We start from the raw sequence: 27,610 nt of genomic DNA, 5'->3' as shown, positions 1-27,610 counted from the left end.
ATTGACAAAATATAGAACAATTATTTAAAGAATTATAGATATACTACTTCTTAATGCAACCGCTGTGTCAGATTTCAAAATAACTTTACGGAGAAAGCACATTGTACTCAGCATATTGAACAGAGTTCAGCCATCAATGCAAGCTATACAGTTACCCGCCAAGTTCTGGCATCAACAAAACTCTAAATTAGTGTTATAAATCTTTCCTTACCTTTGCTGATCCTCGGCGGAATGCATTCGCAGGACTCCCACTTCCACAAGAAATGTTCATTTGTTCGATAAAGTCCATCATTTATGTCCAAATACCTCCTTTATGTTGGCGCGTCCAGAACACTATTCCAAAGGCACGATGCGGGAGCGCAAATCAATAGACGAAAAGCTCAAAAGTTCCATTACCGTTTGTAGAAACATGTCAAACGATGTTTACAATCAATCCTCAGGGTGTTTTTAACATAAATAATCGATAATATTCCAACCCAATAGCGTATTCATTACAGAATTTTTTTTAAAAATGCTATCCATGCGTGAACCCGCATGAAGTAACTACATGACCTCAGACAGTCCACTGCTTGAACCGGCTGTTATTCCCTCAAACTTCACCATAGAAGCCTCAAACAACTTTCTAAAGACTGACATCTAGTGGAAGCCTTAGGAAGTGCAAAATGACCCCTAAGTCACTGTAGTTTGGCAAGGGAATTAAAACAAAAAAACTACAGCCTCAGATTTTCAACTTCTTGGTTGGATTTTTCTCAGGTTTTTGCTTGCCATATGAGTTCTGTTATACTCACAGACATCATTCATACAGTTTTAGAAATGTCAGAGTGTTTTCTATCCAAATCTACTAATAATATGCATATTCTAGTTTCTGGGCCCGAGTAGTAGGCAGTTTAATTTGGGTACGTTTTTCATCCGGCCGTGAAAATACTGCCCCCTACCCAAGAGAGGTTATCTGGGATTGGTACATCCATTTTTTTATTTTAAATTATGCCAAAGTTTAGGGTTATTTTCACTTTGACCTCCATTGTTTCCTTTCCCATTTTCTAAATCTCCAAATAACAATCTGCATGTGCTACAAACCTAGGCCCAGATTTCAATACCCCAGGTAGATTATACAAGTGCAAGATTGAATGTTGTGTTAGTGTAGCTGTGAGATGACTTGAGGTTTATCATAAAAGTTACTGACCTAATGTATTTGAGTTATGTGAAACTGAAAAATATTTTAAAGTGTAAAATCTCCATTGAGCATGAAGTGGACTTAATCTGGATCTAGGAAATGGTCTCAAGGGTTTAACCTTTATACTGCTGGAGGAACTGACACTTCTCAATCTCATTTTTTTTATGTTTATGAGCATGCTGTACTTAAAGTGATTGAACCTTCCATTTTGGACTCGACGTGTCAATGTCGAGTCCTTCCTAATATTGAGTTGCACACCCCCTTTTTGCCCTCAGAGTAGCCTCAATTAGTCAGGGCATGGACTCTACAAGGTGTCGAAAGCTTTCCACAGTGATGCTGGCCCACGTTGACTCCAATGCTTCCCAGTTGTGTCAAATTGGCTGGATGTCCTTTGGGTGGTGGACCATTCTTGATACACACAGGAAACTTGTGTGAAAACCCTGCAGCGTTCCAGTTCTCGACACAAACCGGTGCGCCTGGCACCTTTTTTAATTTTTAATTTAACCTTTAATTAACTAGGCAAGTCAGTTCAAAACAAATTCTTATTTAAAATGACAGCCTACCGGGGAACAGTGGGTTAACTGCCTTGTTCAGGGGCAGAACGACAGATTTGTACCTTGTCAACTCGGGGATTCGATGCAGCAACCTTTCGGTTACTGGCCCAACGCTCTCACCACTAGGCTACTTGCCGCCCCAGGCACCTACTACCGTACCCCGTTCAAAGGCACACATCTTTTGTCTTGCCCATTCACCCTTTTAACGGCACACACACAATCCATGTCTCAAGGCTTTAAAATCCTTCTTCAACCTGTGTCCTCCCCTTCATCTACACTGATTGAAGTGGATTTGATAAGTGAACGATGCTTTTTGAAGGCACTGTATAATCAATACACAACTTCCAAGGAGTAGGGTATTTGATGCAAACATAAAAGTATAACTTTTCCATTGTATAAATTTACATAATCACATTCACTTGTGGAAGGCAATTAGGCCCTGGCCAGCAAACAAAATCTCTTGCGTCATTTTGTAAATGATTGTCATTTAGTCTACCGATTTGAAAATACTAAATGTTTTTACTCTCTTATTGCACACTCTGTATGGCTCGAGAACAATGACGTGAAAACACGTGACGTTGTACACAATTTGAGGACCCTTTTTGGCTCTAGCGCTACTTTCAAAACTACTGGCTTAGAAGTATTTTTTTAAACTCTGCAGCATCCCTTTCAGACAGTCATGCACTTACCTGATTTTGTATGCATGTGTGGGTTCTAATTGTATGTCTCAAAGTACTTCAACTAGGCCAAGAAGTACTGTAGTTGATTTGGCCACATTATTTGAAAATACTAAAATACACTAAAATAAGTATTTACAATACAAATACTTAAATATGCAAGTATTTGAATACAGGTCTGTTTAATTGCGTGTAACCTGCACTGAAAGCAGTAGATAAGGTTTGTAGCGCCCCCTTGTGGTGAAAATGAGTTGAAGAGGGGGAAATCACATATACATGGTTCTTCCCCCTTCACTAATTTATTGAAACACTAATTATATATCTTTTTTTCATTTCCACCAACAGACTTTCAATAGTCTGAACATTAACACTCAAATGTTATGTTTCTAGTTTTTTTTAATAGGCTGTTCCTGATTCTGGCTGTTGGTCGACCATTAAATTTAGATTTTAAACGATTACTTTCAGTTAAATATCAGTCCGAAAAGTCTTAATTGAATTTCATTCATGTTTTTATAGTTCATTTTACAGGCCTAGACAGGCATAATATCTTAAGATTATAAATGCCTTATGAGTTATGAGTACAACTGTCAACCTTAAAACCCCAAATTTAAGATTGTATAGCTTAAATCCATTGTTTATGTATAGCTTCAAAATATGATTATAGTGAGTCCTTGCATGTACTGTATAGCTCCGCCAGGGTAAGACTGTTGAAACATGCACCTCTTTCATGTCTTTTGGACAAGATACTCACAGTCCAAAGAGGAGGAATCTTCCCTTTCGGTCAGGTTTGGCATCTGTTGCATCTTCAAGCTCCATGACTTCTCCCTCTAGCTGAGTAACATCAGGTTCTTCTGCCGCCATCTATGTCACACACACAAAACATCAGCCAATTTATATAAACAGACATGATATAATATAAATTATATTTCTTACACGGCTCCAGCTGGGCCTATTCATTAAAGCTACATTCCAGGATTTGAAAAAAAAAACAGAATCCCCGCCACTTGGAATACAGCTGAGGGATGGGGTCAGGGAAATGTAATCTCTTCCAAATTCATAGAAAGTGCTCTAGATACAAGGACTGACAGTCTGACATCCAAGATTGGACTAATCCAATGAGTCCCACCGTTGCACCAGCGTGATTTACAACTTCCTACCCCTTTTCAACATTGTGTGTTTAAATCACACAGACTAATGGTCTGTATCTTAACAGGTGCTAAGCTAGAGCAGTGTTGGTGAGACAAGGGCGGATCCCAAAGGGGCTCAGGCCGGATCTTTTTTTACAAAAACGTCTGTAGAGTCAATGGTTTGAGCTACAAACTATTAAAGCTATCTATGAATAGTTGAGTCTCTCAAACATGCACGTGTAAACATGTTTTACTCTATGATGCTCACAAGCTACACAAGCGCCTTTAGAAGTTAAGGGGTTCTTCTACATAGAAGATCATAGGAAATCCCAGGACATAGTGTCTATAATAATCTTACAGTTGCTGTCACAAACTCCACGCTGTTGTCACTGACTAGTTGGCTATTAATTTCCCACTGAGTAAACCATTTCTGTACATAAACCAGTTTTAGGTAGTACCGGGTCAGACCCCCTTTTGCTCCAGAATGCCAAATCCTGATTCTGTCATCAGCACGATGCAACAGGAACCTGGATTCGTCGGTCCAGGCAATGTTTTTCCACTCCTCAATTATCCAGTGTTGGTGATCTCGTGCCCACTGGAGCCACTTCTTCTTGTTTTTAGCTGATAGGAACCCGGTGCGGTCGTCTGCTGCAATAGTCCATCCGTGACAAGGACCGACGAGTTGTGTGTTCTGAGATGCCGTTCTGCACACCACTGTTGTAATGCGACATTATTTGTCTGTTTGTGGCCCACCTGTTAGCTTGCATGATTCCTGCCATTCTCCTTCGACCTCTCAACTAGCAGTTTTTGCCCACAGGACTGCCGCTGACTGGATGTTTTTTGTTTGTCGCACCATTCTCGGTAAACCCTAGACACTGTTGTGCATTAAAAGCCCAGGACGCCGGCCGTTTGATATACTATCATACCACGCTCAATGTAACTTAGGTCACTCGTTTTGCCCATTCTAACGTTCAATCGAAAAGTGAATGAATGCCTCAATGCCCGCCTGTCTGCTTTAAATAGAAAGCCACGTGACTCACTCTCTGTAGGAGGGAACCATTTTCATGAATGGGGTGGTGTACCTAATAAACAGCCTACTGATTGTACAGCATTCATATAAATACATTTTTATCAGCTTTTGCGGACCTTATTTTGTATTGACACATTTAATGATATGGATATTTATTAAGCTACAGAATAGATTACCATAGCTAGCGAGCTAATGTTCTATTTGCTATCGCGAACACAAGGCATTAACAAGGTATTCCGCCTTATCAATATGGTTCTCAACTATAAACACCGCTTACCGGTGGGACATTGAACTAGAATCCCGACGCTCTGTTAACATTTAGAAACGTCAATAATCATCGCTACGGTTTTAGAAACATATGGTGCGCTGTAACATGGAGATATGGGCATGTGGGAACAATAATCCTAGCCCTATAAAAAGGTGTAGTTATTTAACCTTTTGTTTTATTGAAAATTAATTATCGCTGATATGAAAGATACGTACCTATGTTTCCAAAACCGTACCTCATGCAATGTGTTAACGTTCAGACCGAGCTTCGGGGCACTTAACTCCCCCGCCAGAAGATATCTTATTCTATTCTACTGTACAGTATTTTAGTCAATGCCACTGACATTACTCGTCCTAATATTTATATATTTCTTAATTCCATTATTTTACTTTAGATGTGTGTATTGTTAGATACTACTGCACTGTTGGAGTTAGGAACACAAGCATTTCGCTACACCTGCAATAACATCTGCTAAATATGTGTATGTAAACAATCAAATTAGATTTGAACAGATGCTAGGTAGAACTGATATAGCTACAGTGCCTTGCAAAAGTATTCACCCCCCTTGGCGTTTTTTTCCTATTTTGTTGCATTACAACCTGTAATTTAAATAGATTTTTATTTGGATTTCATGTAAGGGACACACACAAAATAGTCTAAATTGGTGAAGTGAAAAAAAAATTAAAACAGAAAAGTGGTGCGTGCATATGTATTCACCCCCTCTGCTATGAAGCCTAAATAAGATCTGGTGCAATCAATTACCTTCAGAAGTCACATAATTAGTTAAATAAAGTCCACCTGTGTGCAATCTAAGTGTCACATGATCTCAGTATATTTACACCTGTTCTGAAAGGCCCCAGAGTCTGCAGCACCACCAAGCAAGGGGCACCATGAAGACCAAGGAGCTCTACAAACAGGTCAGGGACAAAGTTGTGGAGAAATACAGATCAGGGTTGGGTTATAATTTTTTTTTATCAGAAACGTTGAACATCCCACGGAGCACCATTAAATCCATTATAAAAAAAATGGAAAGAATATGGCACCGCAACAAACCTGCCAACAGAGGGCCGCCCACCAAAACTCACGGACCAGGCAAGGGAATTAATCAGAGAGGCAACAAAGAGACCAAAGATAACCCTGAAGGAGCTCCACAGCAGAGATTGGAGTTTGTCCATAGGACCACTTTAAGCCGTACACTCCACAGAGCTAGGCTTTACGGAAGAGTGGCCAGAAAAAAGCCATTGCTCAAAGAAAATAAGAAAACACATTTGGTGTTCGCCAAAAGGCATGTGGGAGACTCCCCAAACATATGGAAGAAGGTACTCTGGTCAGATGAGACTAAAATTGAGCTTTTTGGCCATCAAGGAAAACACTATGTCTGGCGCAAACCCAACACCTCCCATCACCCCGGGAACACCATCCCCACAGTGAAGCATGGTGATGGCAGCATCTTGCTGTGGGTATGTTTTTCCATCAGCAGGGACTGGGAAACTGGTCAGAACTGAAGGAATGATGGATGGTGCTAAATACAGGGAAATTCTTGCGGGAAACCTGTTTCAGTCTTCCAGAGATTTGAGACTGGGATGGAGGTTCACCTTCCAGCAGGACAATGACCCTAAGCATACTGCTAAAGCAACACTCGAGTGGTTTAAGGGGAAACATGTAAATGTCTTGGAATGGCCTAGTCAAAGCCCAGACCTCAATCCAATTGAGAATCTGTGGTATGACTTAAAGATTGCTGTACACCGCGGAACCCATCCAACTTGAAGGATCTGAAGCAGTTTTTCCTTGAAGAATGGGTAAAAATCCCAGTGGCTAGATGTGCCAAGCTTATAGAGACATACCCCAAGAGACTTGCAGCTGTAATTGCTGCGAAAGGTGACTCTACAAAGTATTGACTTTGGGGGGGTGAATAGTTCAGTTTTTTTGTCTTATTTCTTGTTTCACAACAAAAAATATTTTGCATCTTCAAAGTGGAAGGCATATTGTGTAAATTAAATGATACAAACCCCCAAAAATGTTTAATTTTAATTCCATGTTGTAAGGCAACAATACAGGAAAAATGCCAAGGGGGGTGAATACTTTCACAAGCCACTATCAGTTCATAGCTTGAAGAATGATAGCCAAAAGGCCAGCAGATGGCGAAATATTGTGTCGTGTCATCTTACCGTCCAAATGCACTGTATGCAGCCAGCAATACATTCGTGTCCCTCGTGGACCTGTTCATAGCTAAAACATTATCCATTCAGGCTGCATAGGCTTGGATTTCCTCAACTTAATTTAATGCTTAATTCATTAATGACTTAATTATTTAATGAGCAGGCACAAAAACCTGCAGAACTATGCGTACTTTCCTTATGAAACAATTTTCCACCACCATGCTACTAGTGGCTAAACGCTAATCCCGAATGTTATGTATCGAGTTTATCCAATCAGGTTGACACTATCAGCCCAGGGGTTCTGTTTCTTTTATGCCTGCTGCATTAGCAGCATCTCATTAGAGGAAAATAAGACTGTTCTCAGGGCAGACCTGGTTGTAGCTAGGTATGTTTGAGTCCATCTGGGACCATTTTCGCAAATATTCAACCTAGTTCACCGCAGAAACGAGGTAATTAACTACAATGACCATAATCCACTGCGCCTGTTTCTTCCAGCTCGAACATAGATGGATACACTTATGCCTGCTATTTTAATTACACACAGACCGCATAGACCACATGAGAGAGGAATGTACACAACACAATGATGAGAGAAAGGGACAGACAGTTCGTAAAGTATGCCTTATCTACTTGAAGAACTAGTAAAATGATTTCATCAGACAGCTCTGCAGCAAGCTTAGGCAGGCTAGCCTAGTTAAAGAGGATGACTAAAGAGTACAGTATGGGGAGCATAGGTGTCTGGCTGTTGAGCTGCTACTGCCTGAGCAGAGACGCCATGACTTAAGGAATTAAAAATAATAAAGTCCAAATAAAAACTAAGTAATTTACACCTGAAATATTGTACTATTTTTATAGTAATTTCCTATTTTTATATTGATGTCTACCCAATGTGGACCTGACAGAGACAATGGAATATTTTCAATGTTTAGTAAGTTAAATATTTTGGGCTTTGGAATTTCCATAAAAATAACATTTTAAATCCACTTTATAATGCAGTTACTGTTTAAGAAAGAAAAAGTGAAACCAAAATCAGTGATTATTTTTCAATAATCGAACCGACCTCAAAGCACTAACGTTAATCACTCAGCACTACATTTTACCTAACCTTAGGTGGAAAAAACAGACTGCTAAAATCTGATTTGGCTGAACGCGATACATAACATCCGGGATTAGCATTTAGCCACTCTAGCATGGTGGTGGGAAATGGTTTCACAAAGAACTACACATATTTTCCACGTTTTGTCCACCGTCTCACCATTAAATAAAGTTGAGGAAATCGAAGCCTATGCAGCTTGAATGGAGAATGTTTTAGGTACGAAACGAGGGATACGGCTGCATACAATGCATTGTACGGTAAACTGACTCAATATCGCCATCAGCCGGCCTTTGGTCTGGAAGAATGATTGAAGTCCAAAGTTTGCAAATCCCACACCATACCAAAACCACAATTTGTCTAGCTAGAAATATCTGCTCTATATTTTGTCCAGTCAGAGTTAATTCATGTTCAGGAAAGAGCACCCGACGGAAGTCAAGTTTGGAAGCTGGCTAGCTAGCACTGCAGTAACGTTAGTGCCACAACAAGATGATAAACAGGACAGTACGACTTACTTTTGTTTTAAGCCGTTTGTCATCTAGGGAAATACCTTGTGTCTGTCAAAGCTGGGCAGAATATAATAGCTAGTTCGCTATATATATAGCATAACTAGACTAATTCGTGTTCGTCAAGATAATGCACCTTCACCTTCAGCTCACGGGAAGAAAGTGAAAGTAGCGGCATAGAGTTTCTGAACATACTGATGCTGCGTTCAAAACAACTGGGGAAAATACGAGGTCAAATAATGACGTCCGTGATCTACACGTCGGAATTCTAGAAAGAGACCCTAGCTTTTAACCCCTAAAAAAATACAATTAAAGAGGCCCGAGTTGCAATTCCGAGTTGGACGACCGTTCAAATCTATTTCTCTAAGTCGGAGCTGTATTTTCCCCCGAGTTCTGAAGTCAGAGAGTTACGAGTTCTCACAGTTGTTATGAACGCGGCATGTACTATTCCTGAAACAATGGGCGTCTTCCGGGAACGCTTGCGAAACAGACCAAGCAGACCAGGGGGAGGTTTGATAAGTGAAACATTCTCCCTCAGTTGTTCATTTTCTGGTAATATAAAGGCATAACCTAGATTCGAGCCAATGTTATTACTTCAACCTGTGTTTCGTGTTGGCTTACCCTGGCGTAACGTTTTGATAACCGCGTAAATTGCTCTCAGACAAGGTCATTTATACACTGCTCAAAACAATAAAGGGAACACTAAAATAACACATCCTAGATCTGAATGAATGAAATAATCTTATTAAATACTTTTTTCTTTACATAGTTGAATGTGCTGACAACAAAATCACACAAAAATAATCAATGGAAATCCAATTTATCAACCCATGGAGGTCTGGATTTGGAGTCACACTCAAAATTAAAGTGGAAAACCACACTACAGGCTGATCCAACTTTGATGTAATGTCCTTAAAACAAGTCAAAATGAGGCTCAGTAGTGTGTGTGGCCTCCACGTGCCTGTATGACCTCCCTACAACGCCTGGGCATGCTCCTGATGAGGTGGCGTATGGTCTCCTGAGGGATCTCCTCCCAGACCTGGACTAAAGCATCCGCCAACTCCTGGACAGTCTGTGGTGCAACGTGGCGTTGGTGGATGGAGCGAGACATGATGTCCCAGATGTGCTCAATTGGATTCAGGTCTGGGGAACGGGCGGGCCAGTAAATAGCATCAATGCCTTCCTCTTGCAGGAACTGCTGACACACTCCAGCCACATGAGGTCTAGCATTGTCTTGCATTAGGAGGAACCCAGGGCCAACCGCACCAGCATATGGTCTCACAAGGGGTCTGAGGATCTCATCTCGGTACCTAACGGCAGTCAGGCTACCTCTGGCGAGCACATGGAGGGCTGTGCGGCCCCCCAAAGAAATGCCACCCCACACCATGACTGACCCACCGCCAAACCGGTCATGCTGGAGGATGTTGCAGGCAGCAGAACGTTCTCCACGGCGTCTCCAGACTGTCACGTCTGTCACATGTGCTCAGTGTGAACCTGCTTTCATCTGTGAAGAGCACAGGGCGCCAGTGGCGAATTTGCCAATCTTGGTGTTCTCTGGCAAATGCCAAATGTCCTGCACGGTGTTGGGCTGTAAGCACAACCCCCACCTGTGGACGTCGGGCCCTCATACCACCCTCATGGAGTCTGTTTCTGACCGTTTGAGCAGACACATGCACATTTGTGGCCTGCTGGAGGTCATTTTGCAGGGCTCTGGCAGTGCTCCTCCTGCTCCTCCTTGCACAAAGGCGGAGGTAGCGGTTCTGCTGCTGGGTTGTTGCCCTCCTACAGCCTCCTCCACGTCTCCTGATGTACTGGCCTGTCTCCACCACTGATTTCAGCTTCCTGGGTAGTACAAGTTGCTTTCGTTGACCAGCCTGTCTGTACAGGATTCCATTTCCCATGACCAGCTTGTTCCACTCATGGACTAGTCTCATTATTTCTGGTCCCATGAGCTTTTTCTCTATCTCATTTGGATTCCATCTGTTGTTTTTCAGCGAGATGATTTCTCTGATTGCAGCATCCTCATGCTGTTCAGCCTCTGGTGTGATGGCAGGCACACCTTCAGGTGACACACCACCCTCTCTAGAGTTGACTTGAAGCGCAGCCACCCATGGAACATCCACATTTTTCACTCCTCTGCTTCCTTGCCATACCGCTGAAATTACTTCTGGTGGCATAGATTCTGTGTATTCATCCACGTGGTTGTGGAAAACGACAGGACAACGAGACAGTGTGTCAGCGTCTGCATTCATTTTCCCAGGCCTGTATTTCAGGTCGAACTGAAAGTCGGCCAGCTTCCCGACCCAGCGGTGACATACTGCGTTGAGTCTAGCTGAGCTCAGAACATAGGTCAAAGGTTTGTTGTCTGTGTATACGGTAAAGGTGGGTGCATAGTCTAGATAGTCTCTAAATTTGTCACATATTGCCCATTTAAGTGCTAAAAACTCAAGTGTGCAAGAGTGGTGGTAGTTTTTCTCTGTTGGAGTTAGCGTTCTGGACCCAAACTTTCCATGAACGCTCTCCAGACCCTCGACGTGAACTGGGGACCCCGATCAGACACTATATCCTCAGGCACCCCGTAGTGCCGGAAGACGTGTGTAAACAAGGCCTCCGCAGTCTGTAGGGCCGTAGGGAGACCGGGCAGAGGGAGGAGACGACAGAACTTAGAGAAACGATCGACAACAACCAGGATCGTGGTGTTTCCCTGTAATGGGGGGAGATCGGTCAGGAAATCGATCGACAGGTGCGACCATGGCCATTGTGGAACGGGTAAGGGGTGTAGCTTACCTCTGGGCAGGTGCCTAGGAGCCTTACACTGGGCGCACACCGAGCAGGAGGAAACAAAAACCCGCACGTCCTTAGCCAAAGTGGGCCACCAGTACTTCCCACTCAGACAGCGCACAATCCGACCGATGCCTGGATGACCAGAGGAGGGTGACGTGTGGGGCCAATAGATCAGCCGGTCATGGACAGCAGACGGAACGTACAGACGCCCAGCGGGACACTGGAGGGGAGCGGGCTCTGCACCCGACGCCTGCTCAATGTCCGCGTCCAGCTCCCACACTACCGACGCCACCAGGCAGGAGGCCGGGAGTATGGGGGTGGGATCCATGGGCCACTCCTCTGTGTCATACAGCCGGGACAGTGCGTCTGCCTTCACGTTCTGGGAACCTGGTCTGTAAGAGAGGGTGAAAACAAAATGGGTGAAAAACATGGCCCACCTTGCCTGGCGAGTGTTCAGTCTCCTCGCCACCCCGATGTACTCCAGATTGCAGTGGTCAGTCCAGATGAGAAAAGGGTGTTTAGCCCCCTCAAGCCAATGTCTCCACGCCTTCAAAGCCTTGACAACAGCCAACAGCTCCCGGTCCCCCACGTCATAGTTTCGCTCCGCCGGGTTGAGCTTCCTCGAGAAGAAAGCACAGGGGCGGAGCTTCGGTGGCGTACCCGAGCGCTGAGAGAGCACGGCTCCTATCCCAGCCTCGGTTGCATCCACCTCCATTATGAATGCCAAAGAGGGATCCGGATGGGCCAGCACGGGAGCCGAGGTAAACAGAGCCCTCAGGTGACCAAAAGCCTTGTCCGCCTCAGCTGACCACTGCAAACGTACTGGTCCCCCCTTCAGCAGTGAGGTAATGGGAGCCGCTACCTGACCTAAACCTCCGGTAGGAATTGGCAAACCCTAGAAACCGCTGCATCTCCTTTACCGTGGTGGGAGTCGGCCAATTACGCACAGCTGAAATGTGGTCACTCTCCATCTCCACCCCTGAGGTGGAAATGCGGTACCCTAGGAAGGTGACGGACTGTTGGAAAAACAGGCATTTCTCAGCCTTGACGTACAGGTCATGCTCCAACAGTCGACCAAGCACCCTGCGTACCAGGGACACATGCTCAGCGCGTGTAGCAGAGTATATCAGAATGTATATCAATATACACCACTACACCCTGCCCGTGCAGGTCCCTGAAAATCTTGTCTACAAAGGCTTGGAAGACTGATGGAGCATTCATCAACCTGTACGGCATGACGAGGTACTCATAATGCCCTGAGGTAGTACTGAACGCCGTCTTCCACTTGTCTCCCTCCCGGATACGCACCAGGTTGTACGCGCTCCTGAGATCTAGTTTGGTGAAGAAGCGCGGCCCGTGCATTGACTCAATCGCTGTGGCGATCAGAGGTAGCGGGTAACTGTACCTCACAGTGATTTGATTGAGGCCTCGATAGTCAATACACGGGCGCAGACCTCCCTCTTCACAAAAAATAAACTTGAGGAGGTGGGTGAAGTGGAGGACCGAATGTACTCCTGACGCAGGGATTCTGAGACATATGTTTCCATAGCCACCGTCTCCGCCTGTGACAGGGGATACACGTGACTCCTGGGAAGTGCAGCGTCTACCAGGAGATTTATCGCACAATCCCCCCGTCGATGGGGTGGTGATTGAGTCGCCTTCTTTTTGGAGAAGGCGAGAGCCAAATCGGCATATTCGGGGGGAATGCGCACGGTGGAGACCTGGTCTGGACTTTCCACCGTAGTAGCACCAACGGAAACCCCTAAACACCTCCCCGAGCACTCTCGCGACCACCCCGTGAGAGCCCTCCGTTGCCATGATACAGTGGGGTCATGATAAGCTAACCAGGGTAGGCCTAGCACCACGGGAAACACAGGAGAGTCAATAAGGAAGAGACTGATTCTCTCCTTGTGACCCCCCTGCGTCACCATGCCCAGAGGAGCGGTGGCCTCCCTAATAAACCCTGACCCTAATGGTCGACTGTCTAAGGCGTGAACTGGGAAGGGCATAGCCACTGGAATGATGGGGATCCCTAAACAATGGGCAAATTATCTGTCTATAAAATTCCCAGCCGTGCCTGAATCGACAAGCGCCTTATGCTGGGAATCCGGGGAAAACTCAGGAAAAGTAACAAACAAAAACATGTGTGCAACAGAGGGCTCTGGGTGAGAATGGTGCCTTCTCACCTGGGGTGACGCCAAAGTGCCCTGTCTGCTGCCTCGACCCCCAGAGGGACCAACTCGGCACCGACCGGCAGTGTGACCTCTGCGGCCACAGATGGTGCATGAGACGAAACCTCCTCCGGTCTACCTGAGCGCAGCACCTCCCAGCTCCATGGGCATCAGAGCGGTGGTGCTGTGGGATGGAACCGACAGACCCCGCTCTGGACGTCCGCGGGTAGCCAGCAGGTTATCCAGCTGAATGGACAGGTCCACCAGCTGGTCAAAGGTGAGTGTGGTGTCCCTGCAGGCCAACTCTCGACGGACGTCCTCGCGCAAACTGCAGCGATAGTGGTCGATCAGGGCCCTGTCGTTCCATCCCGCGCTGGCGGCCAGGGTCCAAAAGTCCATCGCGAACTCCTGGGCGCTCCTCATCCCCTGCCTCAGATGGAAAAGGCGTTCACCCACCGCTCTACCCTCGGGTGGGTGGTCGAAGACTGCCCGGAGAGCGGTGGGTGAAATCCTCAATGGTCCAGCGTCGCTTCTCCTTCTCCCCACATGGCGTTGGCCCACTCCAGGGCTTTCCCCGAGAGGCACGAGATGAGTGCGGACACCTTCTCACGGCCCGAAGGAGCCGGGTGGACAGTTGCCAGGTAGAGCTCCAGCTGCAACAGGAAACCCTGGCAGCGTGCAGCCGTTCCGTCGTACTCCCGGGGAAGGGCGAGACGAATCCCACTAGGACCGGGTAAAGGGGGGGGGGGGGGGTGAGTTGTGGAGACCCTGGTGACGCTGGTGGAGGCGCTGGAGGAACTCCCTGTCTTTCCCAGTGGTCCATGGTTTGGACAACGCGGTCCATGGCGACGCCGAGATGGTGGAGCATCGCTGTGTGCTCCCGGATGCGCTCCTCGACCCCAATACTAGGGGCACCTGCTCCTGCTGACTCCATAATGTGGGTGTGAAATTATGTAAGGGGTGCATAACTGGTGGCAGGGAAGTCAGACGCAGGAGAGCAGAACTGGGTAATAACCGGAGCAGTTTAATTATCAAATCCAACGGCATCCAGAAATACAAAATATGGGTACAAAACCCATCGCGCACCAGTCAAAAATGTGCATAAGCACTTACAACAAACAATTTCACACACAGACATGGGGGGAACAGAGGGTTAAATACACGACAAGTAATGAGGGAAATCTAAACCAGGTGTGTGGGAAAACAAGACAAAACAAATGGAAAATGAAAGGTGGATCGGCGATGGCTAGAAGACCGGTGACGTCGACCGCCAAACGCCGGCCGAACAAGGAGAGGAATTGACACACACTCAGAATGTGCAGCCCAGTGCTTAATTTGAGCCAGATCCTGCTAGAACAGGCTTCGGCACCTCTCCGTTTTGGACTGTTTAGTTCCGGAACCTATTTGGCCAGATCTGGTACTTCTCGTGGCATGAAATATAATTGTCACTTTTTGCAAGTAAAAATTTGAATGAACGCGATCAATGTTCATTCGAGTTACCGCTTCGTTAATTTTCGTGTCCCCCCCACCTGTATCTCTCACAGAAGTAGAATAATTTATTTCCTTATAGAGCCACGTGAACGGTTCTGGAGGAGCTGCAGCACGCCTGATGAATGTAAAAAAGTTGCCTAAGTTATAGAGTTACTGCTGTCTGTTGGCATGAGTGCCTCACCGGCGAGTGAGCTGCACATCAGTGAAACTGGAAAGCATTTTTAGGACTAATTTCGTCACCAAATTGTAGCATACAATACCACACACCTAGGCCTAGGCTAATGATGGATTCAAGACAAGGTCGTTTTCATTGATCTCAGTTTGTCTGTGTCAAAGTGGCCTGTCATTTCGATAATTTGTGTGGTATTATGGGGTGCTTTCAAGACAACTGGGAACTCGAGAGAAGAAAAACGAGGTTGAATCATGGTGTTGGTGATCTTCAGGTCGGAAAGTCGGAGCTCTAGAAAGAGGCCAGAGTTCCCCACTTGGAATTCCCAGTTGAATGACCTTTCAAAGCAAACTTTCCCAGTCGGAGCTAGTTTTTTCAGATTTCCCAGTCTTGAACACACTGAAGTCGGAAGTCAAAGATTTCCTAGCTCCGAGTTCCCAGTTCTTTTGAACGCAGTGTTAGTTTTTACTCAGGTTCTAAATAAACAAATGGACAACTAGGAGAAGCTCAAACAACGTTTATTCACCCACTGGGTCACATAGCTGCAAAGACATTAGCCTGTTGGGGATAGGGGGCAGTATTTGCACGGCCGGATAAAAAACGTACCCGATTTAATCTGGTTACTACTCCTGCCCAGTAACTAGAATATGCATATAATTGTTTGATTTGGATAGAAAACACCCTAAAGTTTCTAAAACTGTTTGAATGGTGTCTGTGAGTATAACAGAACTCATTTGGCAGGCCAAAACCTGAGAAGATTCCAAACAGGAAGCGCAATCTCTGACCATTTCATGGCCTTCTTGATCATCTCTAACCAAAACAGGGGATCTCTGGCATAACGTGACATTTTCTAACGCTCCCATAGGCTCTCAGAAGGCGCCAGAACGATGAATGGTGGCTTTGCAGGCCATGGCTGAAAAACATTAGCGCATTTGGTAAGTGGTCGATCTGAGGACAATGAGACTGGAGGCGCATGCACGAGCCGACACCATGTTTACTTTCTCTCTCTTAGAACGAAAACAACGACTCCCGGTCGGAATATTATCACTTTTTTACGAGAAAAATAGCATAAAAATTGATTTTAAACAGTGGTTGACATGCTTCGAAGTACGGTAATGGAATATTTAGAAATGTTTTGTCACGAAACGCGTCGGGCGCGTAACCCTTCTTTACCCTTCGGATAGTGTCTTAAACGCACAAACAAAACGCCGCTATTTGGATATAACTATGGATTATTTGGGACCAAACCAACATTTGTTATTGAAGTAGAAGTCCTGGGAGTGCATTCTGACGAAGAACAGCAAAGGTAATCAAACTTTTCTAATAGTAAATCGGAGTTTGGTGAGTACCATACTTGGTGGGTGCCAAAATAGCTAGCCTGTGATGGCCGGGCTATCTACTCAGAATATTGCAAAATGTGCTTCCCCCGAAAAGCTATTTTAAAATCGGACATAGCGAGTGCATAAAGGAGTTCTGTATGTATAATTCTTAAAATAATTGTTATGTTTTTTGTGAACGTTTATCGTGAGTAATTTAGTAAATTCACCGGAAGTGTTCGGTGGGAATGCTAGTCACATGCTAGTCACATGCTAATGTAAAAAGCTGGTTTTTGATATAAATATGAACTTGATTGAACAAAACATGCATGTATTGTATAACATAATGTCCTAGGATTGTCATCTGATGAAGATCATCAAAGGTTGGTGCTGCATTTAGCTGTGGTTTGGGTTTATGTGACATTATATGCTAGCTTGAAAAATGGGTGTCTGATTATTTCTGGCTGGGTACTCTGCTGACATAATCTAATGTTTTGCTTTCGTTGTAAAGCCTTTTTGAAATCGGACAGTGTGGTTAGATTAACGAGAGTCTTGTCTTTAAAATGGTGTAAAATAGTCATATGTTTGAGAAATTGAAGTAATAGCATTTCTAAGGTATTTGAATATCGCGCCACGCGATTTCACTGGCTGTTGAGTATGTGGGACGCAAGCGTCCCACCTAGCCCATAGAGGTTAAACACAAGAACATATATTTATACCTTCCTCCTATGCTGAGTCTCCTTACACATCTGGACAACCAATACATCTCTGTTGCTGGACAGGACTTTAGTGATGCCTGTTCTTTTTAATTTCATCTGACCTGACCTTGGCCCAAATTCCTCACTCCTCCCCAACTCACAGCTGTCCTGTTGACTGGAACCAGACTGTGGCCCTTCTCTCCATAGGATACCTAACTCACGGCTGTCCTGTTGACTGGAACCAGACTGTGGCCCTTCTCTCCATAGGATACCTAATAGGGAAAGGGGGATACCTAATCAGTTGTACAACTGAATGCCTTCAACTGAAATGTGTCTTCTGCATTTAACCCAACCCCTCTGAATCAGAGAGGTGCAGGGGGTTGCCTTAATCGACATCCACGGCACCCGGGGAACAGTGGGTTAACTGCCTTGCTCAGGAGCAGAACAACAGATTTTTACCTTGTCAGCTCTGGGATTCGATCCAGCAACCTTTCGGTTGGCGCCTAACAATAACATGTTCTTACAGAATGTAAACTTTCTGTATTCCCCTCTCTCCCTCAATAACATGAATAAGGATATTTCAAGTTCAGAAGTCAGTACCCATCAGGGGCCTTAAAAAGATTATAGCGAAGTCTCCAGTCATGCAAAAGGATGTTTATAAAAAGGTCAAAAACTTATTCTAAGTGCCTCTACTCTACTGCTCTATGCCACTACTCAAATGTAGTGCATGCAATGCTTTATTATAAAAGGTGATTATTTTTTTTCTCATGCGTTCCGGTACCACAGAGCTCCCCAGGTCACCCCCCTCTCGTGCTCACTTTTTGTGCCGTCACCTCCCGATTTACAAATTAAGCACTGGTGCAGCCTAAGGATAGGATATACACACAGAAGGACCAAGGACAATATTAATTCTCCTCCCGACCCCCTGACTCTCCTAGGCCTCTGGCCCATGTCTCAATCAGACCCCCAGAAATGTTTGTGCTCAACCATGTATCTGTCAGAGCCCTTACTTTCACCAGTAGCCTCTCGTAGAACCCATAAGTCAAACTCTCCTAACGCTAACTGAAAATACACCCCATGTATGGAGCAGTGCACAAAAGAAAAGAAATGCACAAGGGGAATATTACCTTTCTACAGGAAGAGGGATCTATTCTGGCTGCTCAGGAACATTGCTGCCTGCCTCTCAACCAAACCAATAGCCCTTGCTAACCATCAAACATTTGGTCATGTTGGGGCCAGGAAGCAAGTGTAAGAACTGGACACACGCTGCGAGGAAGGATGAAACATACTCAACTGGTGTATTAAGACATATTGCAATTATGAATTTAAGAAAAGAAACACCAAGCTTTAACTGTAAATCATATCAAGTGAGTGCTGATCCTTAAGTTTTATCTGAGCAATTTAAACTATTTGCTAGACCAGCAGAATAACCCCCCAGAGTCAATTGACACACCGGCGCTTCAATCTAAGTAACATAACAAAAAATCTCCTTCAAAATCAGTCAGTCAGTTTAAGTTAGAGATGTTTTTTTTCCATTGGATGCGTCACACGAACAAGATGGTGTTCTCTGTTTTGCTCTACGACCCTCACAAGTATTAGGAGACTTGTCTGAAGTCGGTATCCTGCACCTTCTGTTTGGTAGCATCCGAACTGTTTGGGCTACAAACTAATTGGAAAGGGGAGATTCTCACGGACACGATGGCGTTCTCCATTTTGCTCTACAACCCCCACAAGTGTCACGGGACTCGTCCGAAAGTAACCGGTACCGGTTTTAAAAAAGAAATGGAAGTACGAAGGTAGTTTTGTGCCTGCCCAAAATAAGGGGTTAAATATGTGTAAAAAAGTATAATTATGTATCTCCTAGATTTAAAGACAGACACTTCAAAACCTTGTTTCTTATGAAAACATTTTTTACTGTCTTTTTTGCCATTTATGTGTTATTCAGTGCGTTACTACTAAAACCCATACAAAAGGCCAAAATCAATATTTTATCAAATATTTTTAATAAATTTTTTAGAGTGAAGTACATCGGAAAAAATGAAAAGAAAACTGCAAGACTGAATAGGAGAAAAAACAAGCAACAAACAAAGAAGATAGGCTTTTGAAAAAGTTACTATTTTTCATAAAATTGTAGTTATCTTAGCTAGCTGAATTGTTTACCAGTTGCTAAGCAGTTGCTAGGGACTCTTTTGGAAGAAGCTAGCTAGCTAACGAAGAATAACAAAGAATATCTAGTTAACAGAAGAAAAGAAAGAGAAAATCAGGACAGAAGAAAAAGGATATCAAAGTGAAACAGTTCTCTAAAGACACAAGAGACAATAATACAAGAAACAACACTTCTGTAGCTTGTCAACTATGTGTCTGTCTATCCCTGTTCTATCCCCTCTGCACAGGCCATACAAACGCTTCACACCGCGTGGCCGCTGCCACTCTAACCTGGTGGTCCCAGCGCGCACGACCCACGTGGAGTTCCAGGTCTCCGGCAGCCTCTGGAACTGCCGGTCTGCGGCCAACAAGGCTGAGTTCATCTCAGCCTATGCTACCCTCCAGTCCCTAGACTTCCTGGCGCTGACGGAAACATGGATTACCACAGATAACACTGCTACTCCTACTGCTCTCTCCTCGTCTGCCCACGTATTCTCGCATACCCCTAGAGCATCGAGCCAGCGGGGTGGTGGCACTGGAATCCTCATCTCTCCCAAGTGGACATTCTCTCTTTCTCCCCTGACCCATCTGTCTATCTCCTCATTTGAATTCCATGCTGTCACAGTTACCAGCCCTTTCAAGCTTAACATCCTTATCATTTATCGCCCTCCAGGTTCCCTTGGAGAGTTCATCAATGAGCTTGACGCCTTGATAAGTTCCTTTCCTGAGGATGGCTCACCTCTCACAGTTCTGGGTGACTTTAACCTCCCCACGTCTACCTTTGACTCATTCCTCTCTGCCTCCTTCTTTCCACTCCTCTCCTCTTTTGACCTCACCCTCTCACCTTCCCCCCCTACTCACAAGGCAGGCAATACGCTTGACCTCATCTTTACTAGATGCTGTTCTTCCACTAATCTCATTGCAACTCCCCTCCAAATCTCCGACCACTACCTTGTATCCTTTTCCCTCTCGCTCTCATCCAACACTTCTCACTCTGCCCCTACTCGGATGGTATTGCGCCGTCCCAACCTTCGCTCTCTCTCTCCCGCTACTCTCTCCTCTTCCATCCTATCATCTCTTCCCTCTGCTCAAACCTTCTCCAACCTATCTCCTGATTCTGCCTCCTCAACCCTCCTCTCCTCCCTTTCTGCATCCTTTGATTTTCTCTGTCCCCTATCTTCCAGGCCGGCTCGGTCCTCCCCTCCTGCTCCGTGGCTCGACGACTCACTGCAAGCTCACAGAACAGGACTCCGGGCAGCCGAGCGGAAATGGAGGAAAACTCGCCTCCCTGCGGACCTGGCATCCTTTCACTCCCTCCTCTCTACATTCTCCTCTTCTGTCTCTGCTGCTAAAGCCACTTTCTACCACTCTAAATTCCAAGCATCTGCCTCTAACCCTAGGAAGCTCTTTGCTACCTTCTCCTCCCTCCTGAATCCTCCCCCCCCCTCCTCCCTCTCTGCGGATGACTTCGTCAACCATTTTGAAAAGAAGGTTGACGATATCCGATCCTCGTTTGCTAAGTCAAACAACACCGCTGGTCCTGCTCACACTGCCTTACCCTGTGCTTTGACCTCTTTCTCCCCTCTCTCTCCAGATGAAATCTCGCGTCTTGTGTCGGCCGGCCGCCCAACAACCTGCCCACTTGACCCTATCCCCTCCTCTCGTCTCCAGACCATTTCTGGAGACCTTCTCCCCTACCTCACCTCGCTCATCAACTCATCCTTGACCGCTGGCTACGTCCCTTCCGTCTTCAAGAGAGCGAGAGTTGCACCCCTTCTGAAAAAACCTACACACGATCCCTCCCATGTCAACAACTACAGACCAGTATCCCTTCTTTCTTTTCTCTCCAAAACTCTTGAACGTGCCATCCTTGGCCAGCTCTCCTGCTATCTCTGTCAGAATGACCTTCTTGATCCTAATCAGTCAGGTTTCAAGACTGGGCATTCAACTGAGACTGCTCTTCTCTGTGTCACGGAGGTTCTCCGCACTGCTAAAGCTAACTCTCTCTCCTCCGCTCTCATCCTTCTAGACCTATCTGCTGCCTTTGATACTGTGAACCATCAGATCCTCCTCTCCACCCTCTCCGAGTTGGGCATCATGGATTGCGTCCTACCTGACACGTCGCTCCTACCAGGTGGCGTGGCGAGAATCTGTCTCCGCACCACGCGCTCTCACCACTGGTGTCCCCCAGGGCTCTGTTCTAGGCCCTCTCCTATTCTCGCTATACACCAAGTCACTTGGCTCTGTCATATCCTCACATGGTCTCTCCTATCATTGCTATGCAGACGACACACAATTAATCTTCTCCTTTCCCCCTTCTGATAACCAGGCGGCGAATCGCATCTCTGCATGTCTGGCAGACATATCAGTGTGGATGACGGATCACCACCTCAAGCTGAACCTCGGCAAGACGGAGCTGCTCTTCCTCCCGGGGAAGGACTGCCCGTTCCATGATCTCGCCATCACGGTTGACAACTCCCTTGTGTCCTCCTCCCAGAGTGCTAAGAACCTTGGCGTGATCCTGGACAACACCCTGTCGTTCTCCACTAACATCAAGGCGGTGACCCGATCCTGTAGGTTCATGCTCTACAACATTCGCAGAGTACGACCCTGCCTCACACAGGAAGCGACGCAGGTCCTAATCCAGGCACTTGTTATCTCCCGTCTGGATTACTGCAACTCGCTGTTGGCTGGGCTCCCTGCCTGTGCCATTAAACCCCTACAACTCATCCAGAACGCCGCAGCCCATCTGGTGTTCAACCTTCCCAAGTTCTCTCACGTCACCCCGCTCCTCCGCTCTCTCCACTGGCTTCCAGTTGAAGCTCGCATCCGCTACAAGACCATGGTGCTTGCCTACGGAGCTGTGAGGGGAATGGCACCTCCATAACTTCAGGCTCTGATCAGGCCCTACACCCAAACAAGGGCACTGCGTTCATCCACCTCTGGCCTGCTGGCCCCCCTACTTCTGAGGAAGCACGGTTCCCGCTCAGCCCAGTCCAAACTGTTCGCTGCTCTGGCACCCCAATGGTGGAACAAGCTCCCTCACGACGCCAGGACAGCGGAGTCAATCTCCACCTTCCGGAGACACCTGAAACCCCACCTCTTTAAGGAATACCTGGGATAGGATAAAGTAATCCTTCTAACCCCCCCCCTAAAAGATTTAGATGCACTATTGTAAAGTGGTTGTTCCACTGGATATCATAAGGTGAATGCACCAATTTGTAAGTCGCTCTGGATAAGAGCGTCTGCTAAATGACTTAAATGTAAAATGTAAATGTTATAAATTCTAAATCAAATAGCTAAATGATCCATAGTATGACCATTTGAAAACAATTCCATATGTCAGCTTAGCACCCCCGTCCCCCAGAGTCTTAAACTCTAAAGAAATAAGGAGGAAAGGTAAATCTAATTTGATGCATGGAGGAGACATGAAGGAGATGGAGAGTGGTGTCAAAAACAGTTGATCAGTAACCCACACATCAAGTGGTTAATTAGAACCCTAGGACTGATGTTGCAACTATGCCAGCCCAGTACAGCTTAACTTGGCTCGGTTTTTGTTCTGTAATGTGAAAATGAACCTGTTTCTGTTTCTTCCCTCCATTTCTTCAGTAGGGCTCCAATGACCTCCACCACTTCAGTATTCTTAACTTTTTGAAAGTCAAGTTGGCATGCTCCTATAGTAACAACATACAGAAGGCGAGTTAGAGACAGGATTGTAGGAACAAATGAGAGAAATGCAACAGAAAAGATATAGTGATGTAGCCTATCATTTAAGAAAAGCAACAGGTCAAGATAACATGGGATTTCAGCATGGCTATGACATGGGCAAAGTTACAAAACACAGGTACTAAAGATTCAGACAGACAGGGTTGCAAAAAACTTGAAATAAATTCCCTGGTTTCACAGAAATCCTGGTTGGAGGATTACCGATTTCCTGCTTATTCCCTTCTGATTCTGGGAATACTCCAACCGGGATTTCAGGAATACCAGGGATTTTAAGTTGCTGGAATTTTTCAACCCTGGACAGACATACACTTAGTATACAAAACAATGCTCTTTCCATGACATAGACTGACTAGGTGAATCCAGGTGAAAGCTTTGATCCTTTATTGATGTCACTTGTTAAATCCACTTCAATCAGTGTAGATGAAGGGGAGGAGATGGGTTAAAGAAGGATATTTAAGCCTTGAGATAATTGACACATGGATTGTGTATGTGTGCCATTCAGAGGTTGAATGGTAGTAGGTGCCAGGCGCACCGGTTTGTGTCAAGAATGGCAATGCTGCTGGGGTTTTTACGCTCAACAGTTTCCAGTGTGCATCAAGAATGGTCCACCACCCAAAAGACTTCCAGCCAACTGGACACAACTGGGGGAAGCATTGGAGTTAACATTGACCAGCATTCCTGTGGAAAGCTTTTGACACTTTGTAGAGTCCATGCCCCAGTGAATTGAGGCTGTTCAATATTAGGTAGATGTTCTTAATGTTTTGTACAATCAGTGTAGGTTAGTATTGAACCTACTGGTTATTCTTCTCCTTCCTCCCTCTCAAGCTGTAGTGTTTGAGGACATCATTGGTAGCCAGTGGCGGATTTAGGCATAGGCGACATGGGCAGCTGCCCAGGGATGCATCTTGCCATGGGGCACCGCACAATATATATATTTTTTAAATACAAATATATTCCGAATGGGGACATTTGCTCAATCGGTTTTCTATCGTTCATTTGCATGTCACGTCAATGATATCAAGTCACCATGTGGGACTGTGGGTCAATTAACCTTGTCGGAGTGGGTGCCCTGATTCTAGTTTGTGAGCTAGGCAGGCTACTGCCTGGGAAGGTCTCCCACTCAGAAGTACGAGATGGGGCGGGGGTAGGTTGACCTCAGGTCTCCCCACTGGAAGCCCGAGGTAGGGGGAGCGGGGGAATCTATCAAATAGAGCACCTCTAACTTTGTACAGTATTAATGTAATTAGTAGTTTGTGTGTTTCTTTTTTGAAGTGCAATAGTGCAATCAGGTTCTCTTCTTTATAAGTGTGTTATTCTATTTGTGTATTTGTGTGATATAGGATTTGTGCAATTTTATTTGTGTGTTTTTTGTTGGCAATCGGGTAATAGTGTAGTAATTCGATTCTCTTTTTTATTTGTACAATTTGTTTCTATTTGTTTTTGTTACTTATTTTTGACATGTATGAGTCTTATTTTTGTATATATATTTATCTAGTTTTAAATGTTATGATTATTTATTTGTGTTGTTCCAAATGTCTGAATAAAAATTACAGTTAATGCAGAATGGTGCTTTTTTTGTTTCTTTGGGGGGGGGTTAAAGGGGGGGAACATTTTCAAAGATTAAGATACATACCATGTCTTTCCGTCTTGTGGTGGCCTCCAGACACTTGTATAGGTCCTCCAACTCCTCCTTGGTCCTACAAGGTCTATGCAGGACTTTGTCTGGCAGGTCTTGTGCTCCAGTGGCTAGCAGTTGTCGCTGAATTGCCAGGAGTGCGGACGAGTGGAGAGACTTTGGGACTGTGTTGCGGTATGGTTGGGTGGAGAGATGTCTTTGAGACAAAATAATCACGTGTTAACATTAACAGGTGTGTAATGTATGTCTGACTTAATTTGAAAGTTCAGGCTCCAAAGTATGACACTACAGACTAAGGTTCACTGTGTCAGTGTGCAAGCTTCAATGTTTTTAAATACTATCTTACTGTAAGCCATTTACCTCCGCTGTGGGACTGTGTTGCGGTACGGTTGGGTGGAGAGATGTCTTTCAGACAAAATGAATCACATGTTAATATTAATAAACATCTAATGTATGTCACACTGCAATTGAAAGTTCAGGCTCCAAAGTATGACACTACAAAATAAGGTCCACTGTTTCAGTGTGAATGCTTCAATGTTTTTAAATATCATCAAGTTACTGTAAGCCATTTTGAGCTCCCGAGTGGCGCAGCGGTCTAAGTCACTGCATCTCAGTGCTAGAGGCGTCACTACAGACCCTGGTTCGATTCCAGACTGTAGCACAACCGGTTGTGATTGGGAGTCCCATAGGACGATGCACAACTGGCCCAGCGTCATCAAATCAAATCAAATGTTATTGGTCACATACACATGGTTAGCAGATGTTATTGCGAGTGTACCGAAATGCTTGTGCTTCTAGTTCCGACAGTGCAGCAGTATCTAACAAGTAATATCTAACAATTCCACAAGTCTAAGTAAGGAATGGAATAAGAATATATAAATATATGGATGAGCAATGTCAGACCGGCTGGGTTAGGATTTGGCCAGAACGGTCTTGCAGGTGAGTTCGGTGGAGAAACTTCTGTGAGACAAGAACAGATGTCTAATGTCACACTTCATTTGGAAGTTCCTAATTTAGCACCACTAAGACATGTACAACCAGGGCCTAAAATGTAATGTTTGGTCCACCAGCCACTGTGGCAGATATAAAAAAATCTACCAGCCACTCAATTTTTTTAACATATATATTTTTTTTTTCAAAAATTACACCAACAAAAAAACAGATGAGCATGCGTTGTAATGTTTCTAAATCAAATGTATTACCAGTAAGAAATAATGTGGTATATTGTTTCATTTCATTTTTTGTGACCCGAGTCTTTTTACAAAAATATCACAGATGAGACAAATGTTCACCTGCCTCGGGAGGTTACCGTGGTAACGTGACTTGAGTCATATTTGTGCCTATGATATTGAGTCTGACTAGTATCCCCATTGCTTCTCTTCCCTAATAGTTGAAACTCAAACATTGCAAAACAATCTAGCTTGCAAACAAAACAATGTACAGTTGAAGTCGGATGTTCACATACATCTTAGCCAAATACATTTCAACTCCGTTTTTCACAATTCCTGACATTTAATCCTAGTAAAAATGTCCTGTCTTAGGTCAGTTAGGATCACCACTTTATTTTAAGAATGTGAAATGTCAGAATAATAGTAGAGAAAATGATTTATTTCAGCTTTTATTCTTTCATCACATTCAAAGTGGGTCAGAAGTTTACATACACCCAATTAGTATTTGGTAGCATTGCCTTTAAATTGTTTAACTTGGGTCAAGCGTTTTGGGTAGCCTTCCACAAGCTTCCCACAATAAGTTGGGTAAATTTGGGCCCATTCCTCCTGACAGAGCTGGTGTAACTGAGTCATGTTTGTAGGCCTCCTTGCTCGCACAAGCTTTTTCAGTTCTGCCAACAAATTTTCTATAGGATTGAGGTCAGGGCTTTGTGATGGCCACTCCAATACCTTGACTTTGTTTTCCTTAAGCCATTTTGCCACTACTTTGGAAGTATGCTTGGGGTCATTGTCCATTTGGAAGACCCATTTGCGACCAAGCTTTAACTTCCTGACTGATGACTTGAGATGTTGCTTCAATATATCCACATAATTTTCCTGCCTCATAATGCCAACTATTTTGTGAAGTGCATCCGTCCCTCCTGCAGCAAAGCACCCCCAAAAACACGATGCTGCCAACCCCCTGGGTTTCACGGTTGGGATGGTGTTCTTCGGCTTGCAAGCCTCCTCCTTTTTCCTCCAAACATAACGTTGGTCATTATGGCCAAACAGTTCTATTTTTGTTTAATCAGACCAGAGGACATTTCTCCAAAAAGTATGATCTTTGTCCCCAGGTGCAGTTGCAAACCATAGTCAGTTTTTTTATGGCGGTTTTGGAGCAGTGGCTTCTGCCTTGCTGAGCGGCCTTTCAGGTTATGTCGATATAGGACTTGTTTTACTGTGGATATAGATACCTTTGTAACTGTTTCCTCCATCATCTTCACAAGGTCCTTTGCTGTTTTTCTGGGATTGATTTGCACTTTTCGCACCAAAGTACGTTCATCTGTAGGAGACAGAATGCGTCTCCTTCCTGAGCAGTATGACAGCTGCGTCGTTCCATGGTGTTTATACTTGCCTACTATTGTTTGTACAGATGAACGTGGTACCTTCAGGCATTTCGAAATTGCTCCCAAGGATGAACCCGACGTGTGGCGGTCTACAATTGTTTTTCTGAGGTCTTGGCTGATTTCTTTTGATTTTCCCATGATGTCAAGCAAAGAGGCACTGAGTTTGAAGGTAGGCCTTTAAATACATCCACAGGTACACCTCCAATTGACTCAAATGATGTCAATTAGCCTATCAGAAGCTTCTAAAGCCATGACATCATTTTCTGGGATTTTCCAAGCTGTTTAAAGGCACAGTTAACTCTGTGTATGTAAACTTCTGACCCACTGGACTT

The 27,610-nt window shown here is 44.9% G+C and overlaps 1 protein-coding gene across 1 annotated transcript in view; it reads right to left on the bottom strand.

The window, feature by feature from the left end:
• Positions 1-8,778, bottom strand: part of casp7 (caspase 7, apoptosis-related cysteine peptidase) — a 29,546-nt gene extending 20,768 nt beyond the window's left edge. Inside the window, exons 1-2 of the mRNA XM_029764177.1 lie at positions 8,598-8,778; positions 3,157-3,266 (exon numbers count right to left, since the gene is read on the bottom strand). Coding sequence (XP_029620037.1) covers positions 3,157-3,266 — 110 coding nt within the window. The 5' untranslated portion in view covers positions 8,598-8,778. The remainder of the gene's footprint in view (positions 1-3,156; positions 3,267-8,597) is intronic.
• Between the last annotated feature and the right edge of the window lie 18,832 nt (positions 8,779-27,610).

Source organism: Salmo trutta, chromosome 10 (genome assembly GCF_901001165.1).
Source record: "Salmo trutta chromosome 10, fSalTru1.1, whole genome shotgun sequence".
Classification (NCBI taxonomy): domain Eukaryota; kingdom Metazoa; phylum Chordata; class Actinopteri; order Salmoniformes; family Salmonidae; genus Salmo; species Salmo trutta.
This window is presented reverse-complemented; position numbering and strand designations above follow the sequence as displayed.